Consider the following 20,848-nt stretch of genomic DNA (forward strand, 5'->3'; position numbering starts at 1 on the left):
AAGACATCATCAGAGTAGGTCGGATTCATTAATAATAATACAGATGAATAAATGCATTGCGTGTGCAGTCAGGATGGAATACATTTGCGTTTCTGCTTCGGATATTTGTTATTTAAAAAATCTGATCCAAATCTTTACTGTCCTTATTTGTGATGTCACTCCAGGAAACAGTCAATTTTACACTTTTGTTTTTACACAATGCTACATTTATTAATCACTTCTTACTAATAGTCATCAAAGTTTTTATATTTATAGTGAAACAGCCTCACAGAATCTTGGTTGTTATAAAAGGGCAAACTTTTCTCTGTAATACTGTGGAAGAAAAAAACAGATTAAACTACATCAGTGCTTCCCAATCCTGGTCCTCAAGGACCCCGTTCCAAAAAGTTTTAGAAGTTTCCTTATTTAAAACACCTAATTTAACTAATCAGGGGTGGGTTTCCCAAAAGCAAATTTTGCTAACTTTTGTCGTTACTGACAAAGTTCAACGATTTGGTGTTTCCCGAAACCATAGTTCAAAGGAACATTTGCAAGCTTTTGAACAAAATAAGCCAAAAAACATTAAGTACATTCTGTATCCATAATTCTAAATATATATAAAAAAAATTGTTTACGTCTTTACCATACTTTCCGGACTATAAGCCGCACCGGAGTACAGAGCCGGCGCCAGACCATAACTAACAGGGGGGCATTTGGCTTCCAACGGGGGGGCACGCAATAGCAACAATAACTTGCAAAAACAAGACATTAAACAACAAATACAGTGCAAGCACACACACACTCATACAACTGGTACAGACTGTCAGCTCATTTCCTGCTTAAAGTGCAAAGACCACAAACTATGCCCAAAACTATTGAACTTCGACCGCGACGTGAGCGCAAGCTGAGCTCTGCTGCGCTCGCGCTTTGCTCTACGCAACAAAAAACCGCCCTCGCGCGGCGCAAGCCATTGAAATGAATGGGTTTCATAACGCAGCACACACCGCGTCCTGGCTTGAAAAAAGCCGCTTTACCATAATCACGTCGTAATACTGTTAACGGTCTATGAACACTTCACATTTAAGCTTACGTAATTTAAAACAACGCTAACTTACCTTTAAAATAGCTGAAGACGGCATGTACGAACATAAACTTCCTTAAAACAGGGTCCTGTAGATTTGTAAATTTGTTTGAGCCAGTCTGTGTTTGCATGAAGTCAGATGAAGCAGGCGGTGCTGATTCGTTCTAAATGTTCTAATATTCATATTTTACACGATCCATAAAATGCCGCGAGAAAACATGTTGCTATCAAGTCACAAATATGCTAAAGACGTAAGACGGGTGAGACGCGGCAATACATCCAATCAGAGAAACTGGTCTATTTTAATTACAGAAAACATATATCAACTATATTTTCCTCATTTGATTACAATACAAGTCATGAAACATTCAATGTTTAATTTATTTTAATTATTCTTGATATATATATTAAATTAATGAAAAACTTTGTAGGGGGGCACAACAACCTGTTTGGGGGGGCACTGCCCGCGAATGCCCCCCCTTGACGCCGGCCCTGCCGGAGTATAAGCCCCATCATTCAAAAATGCGTCACCAGACGAAATAACATATATAAGTCACAGTGAACTATACGTCACGTTTATTTAAAAAAAAAAATTTCACAAAATCCAAGCCGAAGAACAGACATTTAACTCTTTCCCCGCCATAGACGAGATAATTAAGAGAAAATCTCGTCAATTAAGAGAAAACGCTTCCCCGCCAATGACCAGGTGGCGCCCTTCCACAACTTTTTAAACCCGGAAGTATTGCCCTATGGCAAGCGGCTGCATGTCCGTGTCTGTTTTAAAGATCGCTCTGAATGGGATCTCTATGAAAAGTCCGTCACAAAAATGGAATTATCTCTGCTTTTTGCTCAAAATATGGTGTTTTTGCAAAAACCTACACATATTCAAAAGCTGATTGCAAAAGAACCACTAAAGGTAGGATGGAACGGGTTTTTTGTCTGAAAGCAGAGGGTCTGTTCTTTCATTTGGTATATTGTATGTTTATATATTTAAGGAAGAAAATTTTCTGGAAGGCATTAAACTTTGGTGAAAATCATGAAAAACGCTGGCGCTGGCTGGCAACTTTTTTTTAAAAACGCTGGCGGTGAAAGAGTTAATCTGGAAAGGCAAGTTATTCAACTAAATATTAGCAGACAGAACAGCAGGCTGAATAGATGTCTGTACATTAAAGTAATATTATCAGTTATTTAAACGATAAACCATAGCATACAGAACTTACCTGGAAGGTTGAATAGGCTAAATTAACCAAACAAGCCAACTAGCGTAAAGTTTGCATACTTGTCATTCCACATTACAGAATCCATTGAATTACATAAATACAGAAGCAGCATATGGCGGACTCTCGCGGCTGTAGACGGTAATGTTGTTTCCTTGCCTCATAAATGTAAAAATTAATGACTGTACGACGCAGTACCAGCCAAGTTATGAAAAAAAACGCGGCTTATAGACCGAAAAATACGGTAAGTTTGTAAGCAGGATTAAAGCGCTGCATTTGAAAACTGCACACGTGCTTCGCCCTACTAGCTTTAAGACCCTGGGGAATCCCTGGGAGAAGTGACGTAAGAGGGAACTTGTACATGAATTAAATATTTTCAAATAAAACAACAAAAAACACTAAATCATGGTAATAAAATCAGTCTTTCGATTCAGTGAACGTTATTTACAGCAATAATCTGACATTAAATCAGATTAATTTGTACTCGACCTTCCACGTGACATCATCAAGTATGTTGTTGAACCAACATGGCTCAAACGACGAATGTACGAAAAAGTTACTATGCTTTTGGGAAACAGTCGTGACAAGCTAGTTAGTTTCTCCAACTATGCATCGTACTACGGTGGTTCAGCAGTGAGTTACGTCGTTGTTCGGGGAACGCACCCCAGCTTCCTTCCAAAATGGTAAACATGTCAAGCTGATGAGTTAAATCAGGTGTGTTAAATAAAGAGATATCTAAAACGTTTTGGAAGGGGGTCCTGGAGGACCAGGATTGGGAAGCACTGCTCTACATTATCACCCAGAAAATCACAAGACTGTTTAAATGACTCCATTCCCTTTTATTGTAATACCCATCGTAAATCTCAGACATTTGTTCCACATGCATTCACCACGAGGGAAGTAGCCTTTGATTTGAATAGATAAGAAACAGGTAGAGGGATTTGAAAGGGTAAAAGCTCCTCCGTAAAAACGTTTCTTTTCTTTTAGAAGGTTCAAGGCATGTAAACGATGCCGGGGAAGACGCATTTTTAGTAATATCTCTTACCAAAACCTTGCGTCATCCTGCAGATCTGGTGTCAGTTTATTGTGGTTTCGTGGCAGTGCTTTCCAACAGGAGATTAAAGTTGGGTTAGAAAGTCTGAGCCAGTGCTGGCTGTGTATATCCTGCTGTCTGGAGTCACTTTCCCCTCTGCAAAGCACATTGTGTTTTTTAGATCCCAATCAGAAACATCACATCCATCTTCACATGTGTAGCCGCAGACGGAGGTCAAGGCAGGGTCGGGAGGATGAAATCATGCTGTTTTGTGATGAAATAAGAGGACGGTGAGAGTCCAGCTGACTGGGTGATGGCAAAATTACCTGGAATGAAGCGACAGTCCCACTTGACGTTTTGAGAGACACTGTACATGTGGACGGCATTTTAATGCAGAGGCTGCTGCAATAGTCCCTGATTATTCTTCCCATTTTATTGCTTTAGAAATGAATCCTGGGGCAGCAACTGTGCAGCTTTAGCAGATGTGAAGCAAACGATTGGCAGCGAATTGAGAGATAAGCCTCAATTAAAACCACATACATCAACATTAACCTCGATGTGATTTCCTGTTGATCAGATTCATCATCTTATGCTGATTTGGGTAAAAGTGGCTTCAGCTTGGTGACTAGACAGTAAACAAAATAGTTTCATGTTAAAAATGGGATTTTTGAAGCAGTGACTTTGATTTTAGATGTGGGCAGCCACCCAGACTGATGCTCGGGAAAGCGCACAGGGTCTCCACGCTCTCCACAACGCGTAATAACATCTCATCATCTCTGTCATACGCACAATATTGATTTGATTCCATTACACCAGGGCGATCGTCCTTTTTCGCGCTGCCTTTGGCTAGTATGGAGCTTCTCTCTGGTCCCCAGGGACTCATGGCCCTTACGCTCACATTATGAGCCGGTTGTGTGTGTGTTTGTGTGCAGCATGCCAAATGAGAGCCATGTGTCACAGTGCACACAGGCTGCCTGATGAAGCCATTATTTCCTACAGGCCTCAGGGGCCTTTGGTGAAGTTGGCATCCATTTTCTCTTCCTTTCTTATTTTCTTTCTCTCTTTGGATTCTTTTTTTTGTATTTTTCATTGACTGTCAAAACTTTCGATGTGCAGAAAGCATGAAGGATGTCCTTGGCCTCTTTCTCGAATCTTTCATTAACTGGTTTGATAATTCTTATGAGTTGTGTTCTTGTTTGCCTCATTTTCCTTTATTAATTTTTTTATGCGAGCTTAATGAATCATGGTGCATTTTTGTCAGACAGTAGTAAAATCTAGAGCAGGCAGCCCATTAAAGGAATCCAAAGAGAGAAATATTGCAGAAATGTTCATGTAGGGAACGTGAATGAGGCTTCAAAATAACAAAAAAGTACTGTAAAGGTACCACTGCGTGTGAGGAACAGAGATTGATATAATATGTAAGTTACATTCAGATCCCTGTTTACTTTTATTAAATGGTAATTTATGGTCAGAGTATTTTAAAGGTGTAGTTCATCCAGAAATGAAGATTTTGGCATCACTTACTTTGTAATGTTTAAATCAATTCTTAGAAATGCTCAGTAACTTGTTATTTGTTCAATATTGGTAATAAACCATAGACTGTAAAAAATATGAACGTAGTGTCCGTGACGTCACACATAGGTTTGTGAAGAGCCTTTTTGAAGCCAATAGTTGGCGAATCCTGCCATCGCCATCTTGGTCGCACGTCCCTCATTGATAATCGGTAATGGGTAAGGAGGCGGGACATGGGTGAAGATGAGGTGGCTGGTTGCTAAAACCACACCCATCTAGCGCGACTCTAGTGACAGCAGTGGTAATTTGCCTGTCACTCAAATTGCCACACCCTTATTTATGCAGAACTTTAAGACTTAATATAATTTAAATGGATGAGTTACAAAAAAATTCACCCCCTCTTACAGTTGTCGTGAAGGGTAAAATGAACTATTTAGACCAAAACACTTTTTGTACCAGGCTGTAAACACATTTATTTCTGCTGTAAAGTTGGGCATTTTAAAGAGCACCAATTATCAGATTCACGATTTTACATTTCCTTTGGTGTGTAAGTGTGTATTAGTAAATGTTAACGATTTGCAAAAGGTACAAACCCCGAAGTAAACAATGAAACGAATTATCTTCTCCAACGTAAATCTCTTTAAACTACAACAAATACACTGATTGTAGGCAACGGTTTACTTCTTGGGATTGATGATGTGGTAAAGACCGTCATTATCATAATTCCTCCCGCTTCGGACTCACAGCCTGTAAGTTAACTCCTGTTAGCATTGCATTGCGACCAAATCTTTCAAACATGGTAAGGAGCGTCACATTTTCGGCTGATGTCAGAGGTATTCAGTCCAATCACAACATACCAATTAGCTGGTCAATCAGGGACACAGAGCTTTTCAAATCGCTTTTCATCTTTAACATGGCGGTCTATGGGAATTGACTCCCTTTTGGAGCCAGACCCAAGAGGCCTGTCGATGAACTCCTTTTTAATTTATTTATATCAGAGAGTTGGGAAGGTTGCCCCTCAGAATAAACATTGAAAATGTTTGATTTGAAATTACCTGAGGCATGATTCACCAAAACTCAAAAATTCTACATAAAAAAGAAATATTGTTCTGAAGGTCATGTTTTGTCACTTTTTGTATCTTTCAGATATTGCTAGAGGCAACTGTGGACCGCCGAGGTTACATCGCTGTGGATGACATACTCCTTCTGAATTACCCCTGTTGTGAGTACCACGCAGTTGTCATTGCATTGTGTTGTAGTGCATTGAGTTGGATGAAAATGTAAGGGACTGTGCAAATACAAGGTTTTTATAACCTATTTCATAGATGTTTGCTTAAGCTAATTTATGCTGGAGATAAAAACATTTTAAGGAGTTTCAGCTATCATTGTGGTTAACGTTTAAATTAGCTTTGCTTAAAGCCCCCCTAACCTCAAAAATGCACTTTTAAATGTGTCTCTATCAAAAAATGTGTGTGCAGAAACATCTGGTTATTATACAAATCCATCTATTCTTCTTTGTGTAATCTCCCAAAATGCAACAGTCACACAAAACAGGCTGTTAGGGATCCCCTAGCAATGTGATGTCACATTGATTACGCCCCAACCATAACTGCTCACAGACTCTGCCTTATGAGCACGTAGTTTAACCTTCTGCCAGAGACACATGTTTTGATGTAGTCCCCCTACTTGTCATACGAGGAGGGGAACAGAAGTTTTCTTTGCATTTTAAGAGACTTGCACAAAAACAGCGCATTTTTCATTAAAGCCACACATGGCCATGTTCAACATCGTATAATGAAAGATCTGTGGTGTATTTTGAGCTAGAACTTTAGAGACACATTCTAGGATCACAAGAGGCTATTTTAATATTGCTGAAAACACCTAAGTTAGGGGTCCTTTAATTGTTCTTCCTAGACATACTTTGAACCGCAAGAACTAATACATGAAGGCAGTGTGAGGTCTTTTTTCAGGAAAGAAATCTGAGCTTAAACCAAATTCTCCATTTGCTCTACTTTAATCTCATTGCTGTAGAGAAATTGAGATATTAAAGAGGGTTTTTCTGCAGTAAGTAATATTAAACCTTCACTGAGCGATGTCTGCATCTGTACGTTCCATATGTATAAGTCTGAGGGAACTTGAAGCCCGCTGGTCGTGGGCATGATGAGATAGCCTGCTAGCTGCTGGACATAGTGGAAAACAAACAAAACAAAGATGTGGTGGATCAGAGCAGGGACGAGTTGTTGTGAGAGCATGTGTGATGTGAAGGCTCTGTGTGTGCGAAGCTGTGAAGTTTTCATTGCTGAAGGGGAATGCAGAAATCCTTTAAACATTCCTAATCCAGCAGAGCTAGACGCTTCATTTTGTATGCTGACTGAAGGCTGGAAGTTAAATTGTAATGGGCGTAGTGGTTAGCAATGAAGGACGTTTTTTATGAAATAAATTATGTATGACTTAAATGATAAATAGCAAAATAAACTTGTTTTTTATTTTCGGTAATTGATGTCAAAGTGCTTTCATAATTCAACATAAATTATAATTGGCCTTTTTGACCCTGACTTTCTTAAAGCATGTTTCTCTTCTTGGTGCATATATAACTAACATTTCAAATTACTTTATTCCACTTATACTCCAGGCTATTTGATAATTTCACCTAATATCCGAATAGGTATTTAGCAGTTGCGGCGCACGATGCGAAGTTTTTCACAACATGTATGTAGCCCGTCATGTGTGTGGTTTGTAATTTCAAAATATGTGTTCTGCGCGTCGTGTGATCCTATGTGCATCACGTGTCTTGTCAAAATAAGTGCCTGCTGCAGACGCGTCTAAAGAGTTTATGATAAGACAGATGTTGGCGTTTGCCAGATACTCGTATAGTCTCATGCGTAATCAGAGTTTACTGTTAAGGGAGTGTCTTGCGTGTTTTTTGTGAACGTGAGCGTCTCTTATCATAAACGGGTTTGACGCGTGTGCAGCAGGCACTTATTTTGACAAAACACGTGATGCACATGGTTCACATGATGTAACAAACACATATTTTGAAAACACAAGCAACACACGACGCTCAAACACATATTTTGAAAACACAAGCAACACACGACGCTCAAACACATATTTTGAATTTGTGCCCCTCAGAAGAGCAGTCACGAGCCGCTATTGGTATTTAGACGGGATGGGCGATATTGACCCATTTTCATATCACTGTAATTTTGGGAAGAAAGTGGAAGTGGAAAAAAGTTTACATACAAGTCAAAGCCTTGTGTGACTCAATATTGTTCCCAGATTTAACTAAATTTTTCTTGTTGAATGTCTCGTTTCACTTTAAATTGAAACTTTTCAACGTTTCATTCCTCTCTGACAGGCATTTTTAAGACAAGAAGCCTTGTACAATATCAGCATGCTCATCTAGTTGTCTTTGCTAACTCGCAACCGTTTATTAAAACAGAAGGCTGATTCTTTCATCTAATAGGCTCTGACAGGACAATTATGAACTGTAATTGTCACTGATGTACTAAAATGCATTTTGCTGTCCAGCCCCCAGCCCACAGGGACCGTTGAAGGTCTGGATATGTGGTTCACCGCAGCAACGTGATGCTCGCTCATAGTTAACAATCCCTTTCACAACCCCTGAGGGACACCCTAATGCTTTTAAGGCTCCATAAAACGGTTTTGATATGTATACATATTTAAACAGAAAAAAAAACTGTCAAAGTGCTATTAGGTGGCAGTAAAGTGCAATTCTAAACAAGCAAATCAACAGATGCCGCGGTCAAGAAAGCTCATCTCTGCCGAATCTCTCACCACCTCCCTCCTTCAACCCCCCCACCACACTTCCTGCAGGCGGCAGATGGCATCATCTAAGCCCCACTGTGCACATTAAATAATTAAAACTCTCATCAGGACCTGGACGCACATTGTCGAGGGTGGCATTGCGCCAGACTGCGGAAATCACCATTTGGAAAGACAAGCCAAAAAGGGAAGGAAGAGGAAAGAGGGAATAAAGAGGAGAAGGTGGATGCTTGTTTGTCAACCCTGATGGAAATAAAAACGGCTTTAACCAGCCTAGTCTGGTTTGCTGGTCTAAGCTGGTTTTTAGCTGATGAGCAAACAAGTGCACAAAAAAGTCACCAGCCTGAATAGGTTAAAGGAATATTCAATTTTCTTAAAAGAAAAATCCAGATAATTTACTCACCACCATGTCATCCAAAATGTTGATGTCTTTCTTTGTTCAGTCGAGAAGAAATTATGTTTTTTGAGGAAAACATTGCAGGATTTTTCTCATTTTTAATGGACTTTAATAGACACCAACATTTTATACTTAACTCGACACTTAACAGTTTTTTTCAATGGAGTTTCAAAGGACTATAAATGATCCCAAACGAGGCATAAGGGTCTTATCTAGCGAAACGATTGTCATTTTTGACAAGAAAAATAAAAAATATGCTCTTTTAAACCACAACTTTTCGTCTAGGTACGGTCCAGCGTGACCTAACGTAAATGCGTAGTGACGTAGGAAGGTCACGTGTTACATATATAAAACGCACATTTGTGGACCATTATAAACAATAAACTGACACAAAGACATTAATTAGTATCAGTTGACATACAACAACGTAGGAACGGTCCTCTTTCAACACACTTGTAAACACTGGGGCGGAGTTTCGCATTCGTCCTCTGTGACCTCTTGACGTCATGACGTATTGTGTGGGGTCACGCTGACGTATCACGACCGGATCTAGACGAAAAGTTGTGGTTTAAAAGAGCATATTTTTTATTTTTCTTGTCAAAAATGACAATCGTTTCGCTAGATAAGACCCTTATGCCTCGTTTGGGATCGTTTATAGTCCTTTGAAACTCCGTTGAAAAAAACTGTTAAGTGTTGAGTTAAGTGTTAATTGTTGGTGTCTATTAAAGTCCATTAAAATTAGAAAAATCCTGCAATGTTTTCCTCAAAAAACATAATTTCTTCTCGACTGAACAAAGAAATACATCAAAATTTTGGATGACATGGTGGTGAGTAAATTATCTGGATTTTTCTTTTAAGAAAATTGACTATTCCTTTAAGTAAAACAGTTTAGGCCTGGTTTTAGTTAGTTTTCTTTCATAAGAAGGTATATTGCATCAATTTCTAGTGAGGTTGTAGGTGACGCCTACAGTACAGTGGTTTTCATCATACCAGTGTTTTGGCGAATACAATATTTATTATTCAAACAATACTTCAGGACACAAATTGACATATCATTGTTAATATGCTGGCGGGAACATGTAACATATTTCAGTCTCTATTTTTTTGTGAGTTATATTGGCTCATAAAAGCACGAAATGCATATAACATACTGTAGTGCATGCCTTCTGTTTTTCCACTTTTCCACCAGCCATGGTCTCCATGCATTTTTACAAATAACATAACAAACAAGACAAACCAAGCTTACAAATAGATAACAGTTTGGTGTGAATGGTAAAAATTGTATGTTCTGTTTTATATCAAATGTCGGTTCTCTGGGGAATCTGCACTTTATGACACAATTTTTAGGTCATGACTTTGTATCTAGTGGATTCACCTTGAGGAAAAACCCTGTGGTAATGGAAGACAAAATGATTTAAAGCACAGGGTTACAAATCTAACCAGGGCAGACCTATATAAGGCTTAAAAGATGAATTATTGTGATTTTTTATGCCTTGCTGCATTACTGCGTATATTAAGGATAAATTAGCCAAAATTCCAAAAAGGGTAAACAAACGCACTTGGGATTTGGTTATGAAATGGAGTGAAGCTCAAAAATAGTTTTACTTCGAATTTTGCAAAGCTCTCTGGATTTAAAAACTTCCATTATTGCCCTCCAGGGTATATGATAAATAATTTATGGATTTATGGATAATTTATATATTTATTTTGAGGAGAATACTTTCAAACCACCACCATCTTAATCAAATAACCATGTCCAAATCCGCATTATATTGGAATCACATCCGCTTTGTTAGTAACAGCATGCATGTTCATTTTAATTAGGTTGAAATATAAGACTTGTATAATAAATTACAACTCCTTGTTCAAGCATTGAAAGTCGTTTATTAAATTTATTAGGAATCTTATATACACCACGCATCGTGGTGAGCACCACAGCTCGGATTAAAGTGATTTTCATGTCCTTTCATTACCGCACAAGCGGAACTTCAGTAGTTCAAGATTTATTTTTTATAAATTATGCATACACTGTTTAAGTAATAATCCAACAGGAGGGCTGGCTGCAGTTCTCACAGGAGCTCTCCAAAGAGACTAAACACTGTTAACCATCACATGAAACTGCTCATCCTTCCCGGGAGTATTTTTCATTTGACACCCGTTGAAAGACATGATTATACACACAAGAATCTGATTCATTTTACTGATAGTATTTTACTGTTTACCATCTTTATTGTATGCATGGAGTATGGTGATGTTTCTTCTTTAGGTGAACATTAAAGAAACTCTTCACTTTTTTAAAAAAAGGCTTTTTTCCAGCTTCTCACTCTGGTGTAATAATTAAAGACTTTAATGGTGCAATGATATTACGCTGTGCCCGAAAATAGTCCCCAGCTATTAAAGGTTACCAAGGGGACAATTTTCGGGCCCCGCCTAATATCATTGCACCTGCTGCACCCATGGTACGGCAGCAAAGTTCATGATTATTATGCCGGATTGAGAGTACAGTTCCTAGTCATATCGGCCTAGAAAATCACAACTTTTAATTTTCCGTCTTTCTTAGTACACTACTGTAGAGTTAAGTTTTAAATATGAAAAATATTTAAATTATTTTGTGCGATGCTAATTGTCTAATCACATTCAATGAATGATGCTAAGCTATGCTAAAAGTGGTACTGCCAGACCCGGAGATCAGCTGAATGGATTCCAAAACGGTAAAAATTAAATGTTTAACTTTAAGGGATTTGGAAAATTAGCACATTTTCACAAAAAAGTGGAGTGTCCCTTTAAAAACTATAGGATGAGTGACCCAATTATACCTTCTCTTTATACACCCATTTCTAAAATCAAGGGAATGGTCCAATATGTACAAAGCGTGTACAATGTATAAAATGACCAATGTGTAGTATGTAGTGGTATTTTATTTTATGTCTTTTTACATTGACTTTTAATTCATTTCACCATATTTTTTCCAGGATCAATGAAGTATTTTCATCTGTTTCTTATCTATTACTTTCTTCTATCTTATGTAATCCTTGGGTATATATTAAGCTACAAAAATTCTCCTGCAAATAAACAGAAGTGACTTTTCAAAAGGTCATACTGCAGTGTATTTGATCTGAGCTCTTATGAAAATCAAAGAACATTTAAAGGAATCATGAAGCAAGATTATCTAACCCATATTTTGTAGGATTATCAAAAGCAACCTGCATCTGGACAATTTCACCTCATACTAAAAATAAAATCTAACCACAAGGATGGAAAAGCATAGACTGTCCATTACTTAGTTGTCACTTCTTTATAACCTAATTCAGTCTTTGCTCTCTTTTCTTAGATAAAGCTCCTCATTTCTCTCGTCTGGGGGATGTGGAAGTTAACGCTGGACAAAATGCCACTTTCCAGTGTGTGGCGGCAGGGCGTCCGTCTGAAGCGGAGAAGTTCTTGTTAGAGGTGAGATTCACTTTAGTTTTAATGAGCTTATCAAATTTAGTTTCGGTCAAATTATACTTTACTGAAAAAGGCCAGACTTAAGGTTGCAGTTTGTCAAGGCTAGTTGATAAACAATGTTGGTGGCAGGCTGCTAAAGTAAGGAGGTGTTTGGCATATTTCGAACTACATTTATTTAAATATTTTGAAATAATTATTTAAACCTAGAGTGAAGGCATTTAAATGGGAATAATGTTCAGTGGCATATCTACATTCATGCATTTGGCAGCCACTTTTATCCAATGCACTTTTATTCACAGTGCATTTAATCTAGGTGGACATTTTTATATGTGTGTGTGTTAGGGATCAAATCTATGACATTTTGCTAACACAGTGCTTTCTGTTAATAATTTATGGATGTGGGGTTTGAACCGTGTAACCTTTCTATTACCACCCCAGATCTTAAACCACTATCCTACAACACAATGTCACTTCTCGTTTGAAATAGGAGAGATGCATTGTTGCTTACAGTGTAAATCTCCTAACCGAAACTACAGTATGTCGTGACAAGTTGACTGAGAGTATTTTTAGGTCTCAAGATTACTGTCTTCTTGAGAATGAATGTTTTCTTCTGCTATCAAAGGTGGAATTAAATCAAATGAATGATTACGATTCAAGGTCAAGGACAGCTGCGTGTAGTTTCAAGCTGTCACATCCACACACGATTCTGCAATAATCGATGTTTTCAAGCCCTCCCATGTGTTGTTCCACGAATACACACAGTGGGAGATCTAAACACATGGATGTTTTTGCACTTTTTAATATCAATGTGTATCTTAGTAACAGCTGCCGCCCAGTATCTGGCTTTACTTTAATCACGAAAACCGTTCCAGCTTATGCCAGTTGAGCGGATGGCTCCGTATTCACACCTTGTTTGGTCTAGACAGATTGTCCGCAGATCTCTCGTGCGCCATCAGATGTGTTTTTCTGTCTGGCAGTATGTTGAAGTTGATTGCTAGGTTGAATAAAAGGCAGCGTGCAGAGCCCTTAAAGGACGGATGATTGTGAGTTTGGCTTTGTTGTTTATACGTCACCCCCAAATTTTAGCCGTTGCCATTTTGGTTTGTGCGGCCTCGAGCCACATTTAAAGGTTAAACGCTTTAGTAACCCCGTAGTAAACAAACGCGTGCAGTTGTGTGGCAACCACAGACCGCTTCTTGAGTGCTTTCCACTGGTGAGCGCTCTCATTTTATGTCCTGACTATTCAAAGTGGAAAGAAAGGAATGCGCTGACATCGTGAATGGATTCCATTCGCACCACCATCTCGCTTTAAATTACCTGAGTCTCGGTGAAAGGTTGCTGTTATCAAGTGTGGTTTTGGGTGAGATACCTGTCTGCTTCCTACTGTAACAAGCGCCACGTTGCAGTTCCCAAACACTCAGTTATATGCAAATACTGTAGCTATAAGTACCTTTTTTTTTCAGATAAAACCATATTTAGAACATTAGAACATTAAATGGATACATGGCAAACCAGAGTCCCATTGACAGACTTGTGCGATTTTGGAAGCACAATGATTTCTGGTTGTGAAAAATAATGTATTTATTGAACCATAAACCACTCAAGCACATTGTATTATACCAAATACACAAAATAACACTGCTTTAAACCTGATAAGGAACACTGTGCCGTACACGGTACACCCCCTCTTTTGCACGTGAGGCTGCATTACGTCATTGTAACTTTGAAGCATTAAATCTTCAAAATATACAGTCATGCGGCACATCGTTGTAAAGCTTAGACTTTCGGGATTCCATTAAGCGCACACAGAAAGCATAATATGATTTTTAGCAGTCATAAAACTGTAATCTAGTTGTCAGTTACCTGAACCGGGCGGCGCCGATTTAGGATATTTACTTACCTTCAAAATCTTCCATTTATCTGCTTCGGTGAAATTGTCCAAAACAAATTGTTCATAAATCCCCAAAAGTCGAAGGAAATGGAATATCCAAGCTTTTTAATACTAAACTATTTGTTCATCTCACAATCTTGACGTTTCTGACCGAATTACGATATAAATAGTGTATACAATTAGTTCACTAACGGACATTCGTTTTTCATTCACGATTTATAATGAATATATTCGGATGTCACGTTTATTGTGCAACGTCTGAGGAACAAATACGCCCCCTTGTGGAATTTCAGACATTCCATAAGAGGCTACGCAATGAAATAGGTGCTCTTTACGTTGCTTTTTATTAATAATCGATCATTTTCATAGGTCATGTGAAATGGTACTTGAATGATGTGTTTCTTAAGTTGGCATTAGTGTATCTTCGTTTTTCTTTTTTGTCTAGCGGCATAATGGTGAAGTTTCCTCTGGTGGTTCTGTTAAGCTCTTGGGCCGCAACCGGTTTTCAGTGTCCTTTCAGCTAGAGGACGTCCAGAAACCAGAGCAGGACCTCTATCGCTGTGTCACGCAGTCCTCCAGAAGTTCCGGTGTTTCCAACTTCGCTGAACTCATTGTCAAAGGTAAAACGCTTGTTTTCTTCCTCCTTTATCCATTTTACTGGCCTTAATGTGCAAGATAATGGGATACTGACTAAACCCATGTCATTTTCTTTTCATTGTATGCTTTTGCTATTATATGCTTACGTCTTTTGTCACAAAATTGTCAGTTTTGTAATAAGGATGTGTTTTGTGCAGTCGTAATGGAAGTCTTCCATTTAATACGGGTGTTTAGTGAAGTGTACATTTTTTATAGGTTTTGTTTGCCGTGAAATGAAATGTGCTAATGCTGAAGGGTGTAATTTTTTGTTGAAATACATTCTTCCGTCCCAGATTCATATGCAGAGACTATAAGTACTGTAATTCAGCCGGTTTGATTTCTAGTTTGAATCATGTAAACAATGTGGCACTGTAAAAACATTGCTTGAGATTTCCACCTAGCTCAGCATGACTGCATTGTCTCAAACAATGGATTGGGTTCAGGGTGAGACTATCTGTTTAAAGACACAATATGTAATTTTCGCACATAGATGTAGCTTAATGATGCTGTGAAGAGGTATTGAACGATAAGGGTTGTATTCACCTTAACTGCTGATGTACAAACATGTTCATGGATGATGCAATGAAATATAGTTTTACAACCATTACGAAATAATGTACACCAACAGAGTGGTTTGATAGAAACAGAGTGCTACAAATATGACTGTTTTGGCATGAGGTGTGTTCGTATGCAGGCCGTGCTGCACAGATTGATCAGTGTATGACATTAAATGATCATGAGAACAACTTAACAGTACTTAGACAGTGAATTTGTGGTTTTCTCTTTATTCAAACAATGTTGGAAACATTTGGGATAATGTAAACAAACAAGTGAACAAAATATATAATCTTGTGCTAGTGGTCTTTGGATATTTTAATGCAAAAATCATTCATATCGTGCCTTTAACAGATCAATGTCAGCTAGGAAGTGTATTAATTAAAACATTCCCTGTTTTTGCAGTTATGTTTGGTGATACTAATGGCACAAAAATGTCACACTTCATCCTAATAAAAAAATTGAATTTCTGAGAAATTATTTTGATTATGCAAGATTCAGAATAACCTTGACCTTCTCGAATTCATGTAAGAGTAAATGTAACGTTTAAATGAAAATGTTTGTTTTCAAAACCCTCTCTCTACAAATGAATGAGTTTTAATTATTAAGTACAGTTGTGTTTCAAAGCCTCATTTAAATTTGACCTTTGTGTTTTACATTACGACATGACTCCAATCTCTCTTCTTGCGTTGTTGAAAATAAATATTGTGTAAATATCAACGACCACATTCAAACTGTTATTTACAACAGTGGTTCTCAAACTGGGGGCCCCTGAGATGGTGCCAGGGGGGCCCCAGTGTAATGACATTTTATAAAATAAATTATTTTATCATAAATTCTGTGTAATTAAATCTCAGAAAAATAAGGTTACAAACCAACAGCACTACATTGTAAAATTTAATATGCTTTGTTACATTCAAATATTAAGTTTTGAAATGTTTTATGTCATACATTTTCTTTGAGGGGCCACGTAGGGATACACTGTATACAAGGGGGGCCGCACGCTGAAAAAGTTTGAGAACCACTGATTTACAGAAGCACGGCCCACCTCTCCCCTCATTGGATTGGACAATGAAAGAACACGCATTACGTTTGACGCTTTTCCACTCAGAGCGCTACATCAAAAAGGCATGGCGAAGGAGGCGGCCAAAACGGAAGGCGTACGGCACTGATAAACAGCACACATAACAATCACTGCCTATAGAAAACCATAAAAAAAGGCGTCGGCCACTGCCATAAACGCCTTCTGTGTGATCGGCCCCTATACAGGTCTTCCTGAACAATTAAAATTGCCTAGCAGATGTCTGTATTGTCCAATGTTTCAATTTTTTGTTTAAATGTAAAATATTGCTCTTCTCATTACACTTAAAAGTTGACATTAATCTGTGTTTATCTATGCATTATTACTTATTATTTAATTTTGTTTGTTTCATTGTAGTGTCCTATTTCCCCTCGAACATTTGGTCACCTTGTATGTGCACACTTGAAAATAAAACCCTTTTTGATTATGATTCTGATCAAGTGGAAAAGTAAACTCGCTGTTTGTTATTTGAAGAGACACCATATTTGACCTAAGTAAACCTTCTCACTTCTTTTTCAACCATATCATTTGACAGCTGCCTGTCAGTCTGCAATGCAGCGTTCTGTGTAAACCTCTGAACCCAGGTCGGATTTATATTCCCTTGAAGCCAAGGAGAAGTCAGGAGTAAAATGAGGATAGGGATGGTTGGAGCTGCGTGGGGTATTCGGCATCTGTCCTTAAGGCATACTGAGAGAGGTTATGAGACAGCGGCGTGCTAATCCCATTGATAGATGTAGCAGCATGGATTTAAGCACGTTTGGAAATAAGGCTTTACTGTACGCCACAATGTGACCTAGAAGCACAACATTTTAAAACCTTCAGGCTGTTTTCTAAAAATCTGGTCTTAAGAAAACCTGAAATGAAAAATCATGGGTAATTGACTAAAACAGAAACTTGACAACTTGTGCACTCTAATAAATTATATCAAATTAACATATTTTTTTTGTTACTTTAACTTAACAAATTAAGTTCAACGATTTCCCATGTCAAAACTACGGCTGTCACAATTAATACATTTGGCTGACGTTTAATTCTCATAATTTTTTGTTTGTTTGTTTATGAAATGATTTTCACACATTGATGCGATTATTTAAATTAAATATTTTGCAAGGTTTACCTGGCAGTACATATTAATACACATAACACATATTTAAAAGTAATCTGATAATGTCTCATTTATACAGGCGCTGCAGCTCCCCCTTGTGTTTTTTAGAGAGATGTGCAATCATTGCGGTGATCTGAAATCATCGCGATGATGTCAAACAATCGCAATGAGATGATTATTTAATCATTGTGACAGCCCTAGTAAAAACTTCAAATAGCAGGTTGAATTACCTTACAAACCCAAGCTGTTTTAACTTTTTTTTACCATTTTATTTACATTTTAGTTTGTTCACAATGTAACACTAATGCAAGGCTAAGCACTTTATTTCTTCCACTTTACCTTCACGTGAGAAGAGCTACAGTAAATATCCCACACCCTATTTTAAATTCTATCTATTTTTTTTTTTTAAATGATAATGTCAGGTAATTTGTTTTTCTCCTTTTTTGTTTTACATTTGATGTATGCATTGTGTGCATTTCTTGGGACTCAAACCTATGATGTTGTTGCTAGCACTTTGCTCTACCAGTTAAGCTACAGACCAACTTCTTGACCGTTACATGTGAAGATAACCATAACCCTTTACTGCAAAGTAAATATTAAGCCATAAAATTGCTAATGTTCTCTTGATTCGCAAATGCAAAACTCAATTGTCATGCACTGCTTCTTTGGGGCTGAATAATCAAATGTAAAAAGCACTTGATATAATGGCACAGTCTCATTATAACTTCATCATTATGTTTTTGCTAGAGCTGCAAGCGTAATTCATTCGGGAACAATATAAAGCAAAACTCACAAAGAAACCCAGTCACATCTGCACCTCCATGCTACAGAGCTTTAAAGCCGTTTTGGAATATCGCTGCATTCCCACAGCACAATGTTATTGGACCTGCTTTTTCATGGCTTTAACATCAACAGGAGGCCTTATTTAAAATGCATTACGGCACACCGGTTAAGCACAGCGGATTGGACCCGCTGGACGTGTCCATAAAGCGTATGCCCACATGCAGCCGTACCGTTGACACAACCCCATTACGTTTACCTCAAGTTACCCTTTCACTTCACTCGTCCAGTCATCTTGTCTTTTCCAAACTTCCCTTCCTCCTGCTAACAAGAGGCTAATAAGTCCTTTAATTAGTTTGATCAACTCATTTCACAACTCAGTGTTCCTCAATGGGCCTATAGATTATGTAGCAACAGGAGCTAATGAGAATTGTTTTCAGCCAGTCAGAAAGGTTCAGTTTTTTTTCCAGCATCTACTTTCTCGGTTTGAAATTAATAATCTGCCCTGACCGAAGCTGAATAGAAGGAGAATTACGAAGAAAGAAAAGGGATTCAGTGTCTCTTCTAATATGAAAATATATAGTCCACAGAGTTGACTTTATATTATTCTCCAAGCCCAGACAAGATGAGCTTTATTACTACCTGCCATCTCATATCCTTCCCAGCAGAGACTCTCTATGTCCCTTGCTGGATATTTGCCATGTGCTGCTGGCCCTCAGTGGTGCGGCTTGCAGACACAGCAGACCCAGGGATTAGTCATGGGAAAATCAGTGCTATCCTTTAAACAAGGTCTGTTATGTTATCTGTCATCAGTTTTAAAAGATCCCAGTGCATGAATGGGTATACGTTGGGACATACTCTTGAGTAACTAATAATATGAACATATTATATGGTTGTTTTTGTAACTCAGTTGGTAAAGCATTGCTTTGGCAGTGCAAAAGTCATGGGTTCGATCCCAGGGAACACACATATTGTTAAGAACCTTGTAATGCACTGTGAGTCGCATTGGATAAAAGCATCTGCCAAAAGTATACAATTTACAATTCACATTAAAACAATAAAACAACAATAAAAAGTATTTTTCAAGTAAATAACCCTAACATTTAATAAATGGAAACTAAATGTAAATAGTATGAAAACAATAATAAACATGCATGCAAACACACACACACAAACATTTGAACCTTTTTTTGTTGTTGACTTTAGTACTGAAAATGCTGGCATTTTAGATAGAACTGTTAACCTTAAAGTTGTTATAAGTCAGTCTTTTTATAAAAAAATATCTACACTACTTTTTCTTGTAAAGTAAATAGGAGATATTTCTTTTCTGTTATCGTGGCTGCTGTGCACCCGGCCGAGAAACAGATATGAAAATCTGCCACTAAGCAGCATGCGTTCGTATCTGACGTTCCACCACAATCTATAGGCATGAACATCTGTTGGTTTACCCTTAAGCTCTCCCTGGAGAATATGAAATAGTTTTCTTCTGCAGATTTAACGTTTACGGCCAGACTGGTGTTTTAACCCGTGAACTTTGTGGTGTCGGTTTTAACATTGTAAACTGTGTGTGTCCTCTGTGAAGATTTAAAGGGGCAGCGATCTCTGGTCAAGATAAGTATTAAAACTGGTGGAGGGAGAATAGTGGGATTGAGTTTGTTTTTATGCAAGGGCTTGTAGAAAAGTTCATCTTTATTTCCCATACTTGTAACTCTAATGCTTTGTACAATATGTATGTTTTTTGTTTAAAGTGTATTTTTAACCTCTACATTTGTTTCCATTACAGTGCCCCCATCTCCTATTGCTCCACCCCAGCTGTTGAGAGCGGGCTCCACGTATCTTATCATTCAGCTCAACACCAACTCCATTCTGGGCGATGGTCCCATCATTCGCCGTGAAATCGAATATCGGGCCAGTCAGGCACCCTGGTCTGAAATTCTTGGAGTTAGCATGGTCACCTATAAACTCTGGCACCTGGACCCAGATACAGAGTACCATATCAGTGTGCTGCTCACCCGACCGGGCGAAGGGGGGACCGGGCCACCTGGACCACCCCTCATCAGCAGAACCAAGTGTGCTGGTGAGTGAACTTGTGGTGCGATTTTTATATACAGTACTGTGCAAAAAGTCTTAGGCCACCATCACCAGCTGTTTTTTTAGCAAAATTTAAATGTCCATCCATATTTATTTCTCACTCTTTTTTTAAGATACAAACAGAAAGTAGAGGAAATATGTACACAAAATTAAAAACAAAACCATTTACAGAACTAAATGTCTTCTGCAGGCATCAGTCAATATTTAGTGTGACCTCTCTTTTCATGAAACACATCTTGAGCTTTTCTGAGGAGACTGAA

At 38.1% G+C, this 20,848-nt stretch overlaps 1 protein-coding gene across 14 annotated transcripts in view; it reads left to right on the forward strand.

Annotated features, from left to right (window-relative positions):
* Positions 1-20,848, forward strand: part of ptprub (protein tyrosine phosphatase receptor type Ub) — a 251,449-nt gene that overhangs the window by 142,620 nt on the left and 87,981 nt on the right. For all 14 annotated transcript variants that reach the window (XM_065298426.2, XM_065298432.2, XM_065298433.2 and 11 more), the window contains exons 4-7: positions 5,969-6,044; positions 12,337-12,452; positions 14,786-14,960; positions 20,281-20,574. In XM_065298426.2, the coding sequence (XP_065154498.1) occupies positions 5,969-6,044; positions 12,337-12,452; positions 14,786-14,960; positions 20,281-20,574 (661 nt within the window). The remainder of the gene's footprint in view (positions 1-5,968; positions 6,045-12,336; positions 12,453-14,785; positions 14,961-20,280; positions 20,575-20,848) is intronic.

Source organism: Paramisgurnus dabryanus, chromosome 13, assembly GCF_030506205.2.
Source record: "Paramisgurnus dabryanus chromosome 13, PD_genome_1.1, whole genome shotgun sequence".
Taxonomy (NCBI): Eukaryota; Metazoa; Chordata; class Actinopteri; order Cypriniformes; family Cobitidae; genus Paramisgurnus; species Paramisgurnus dabryanus.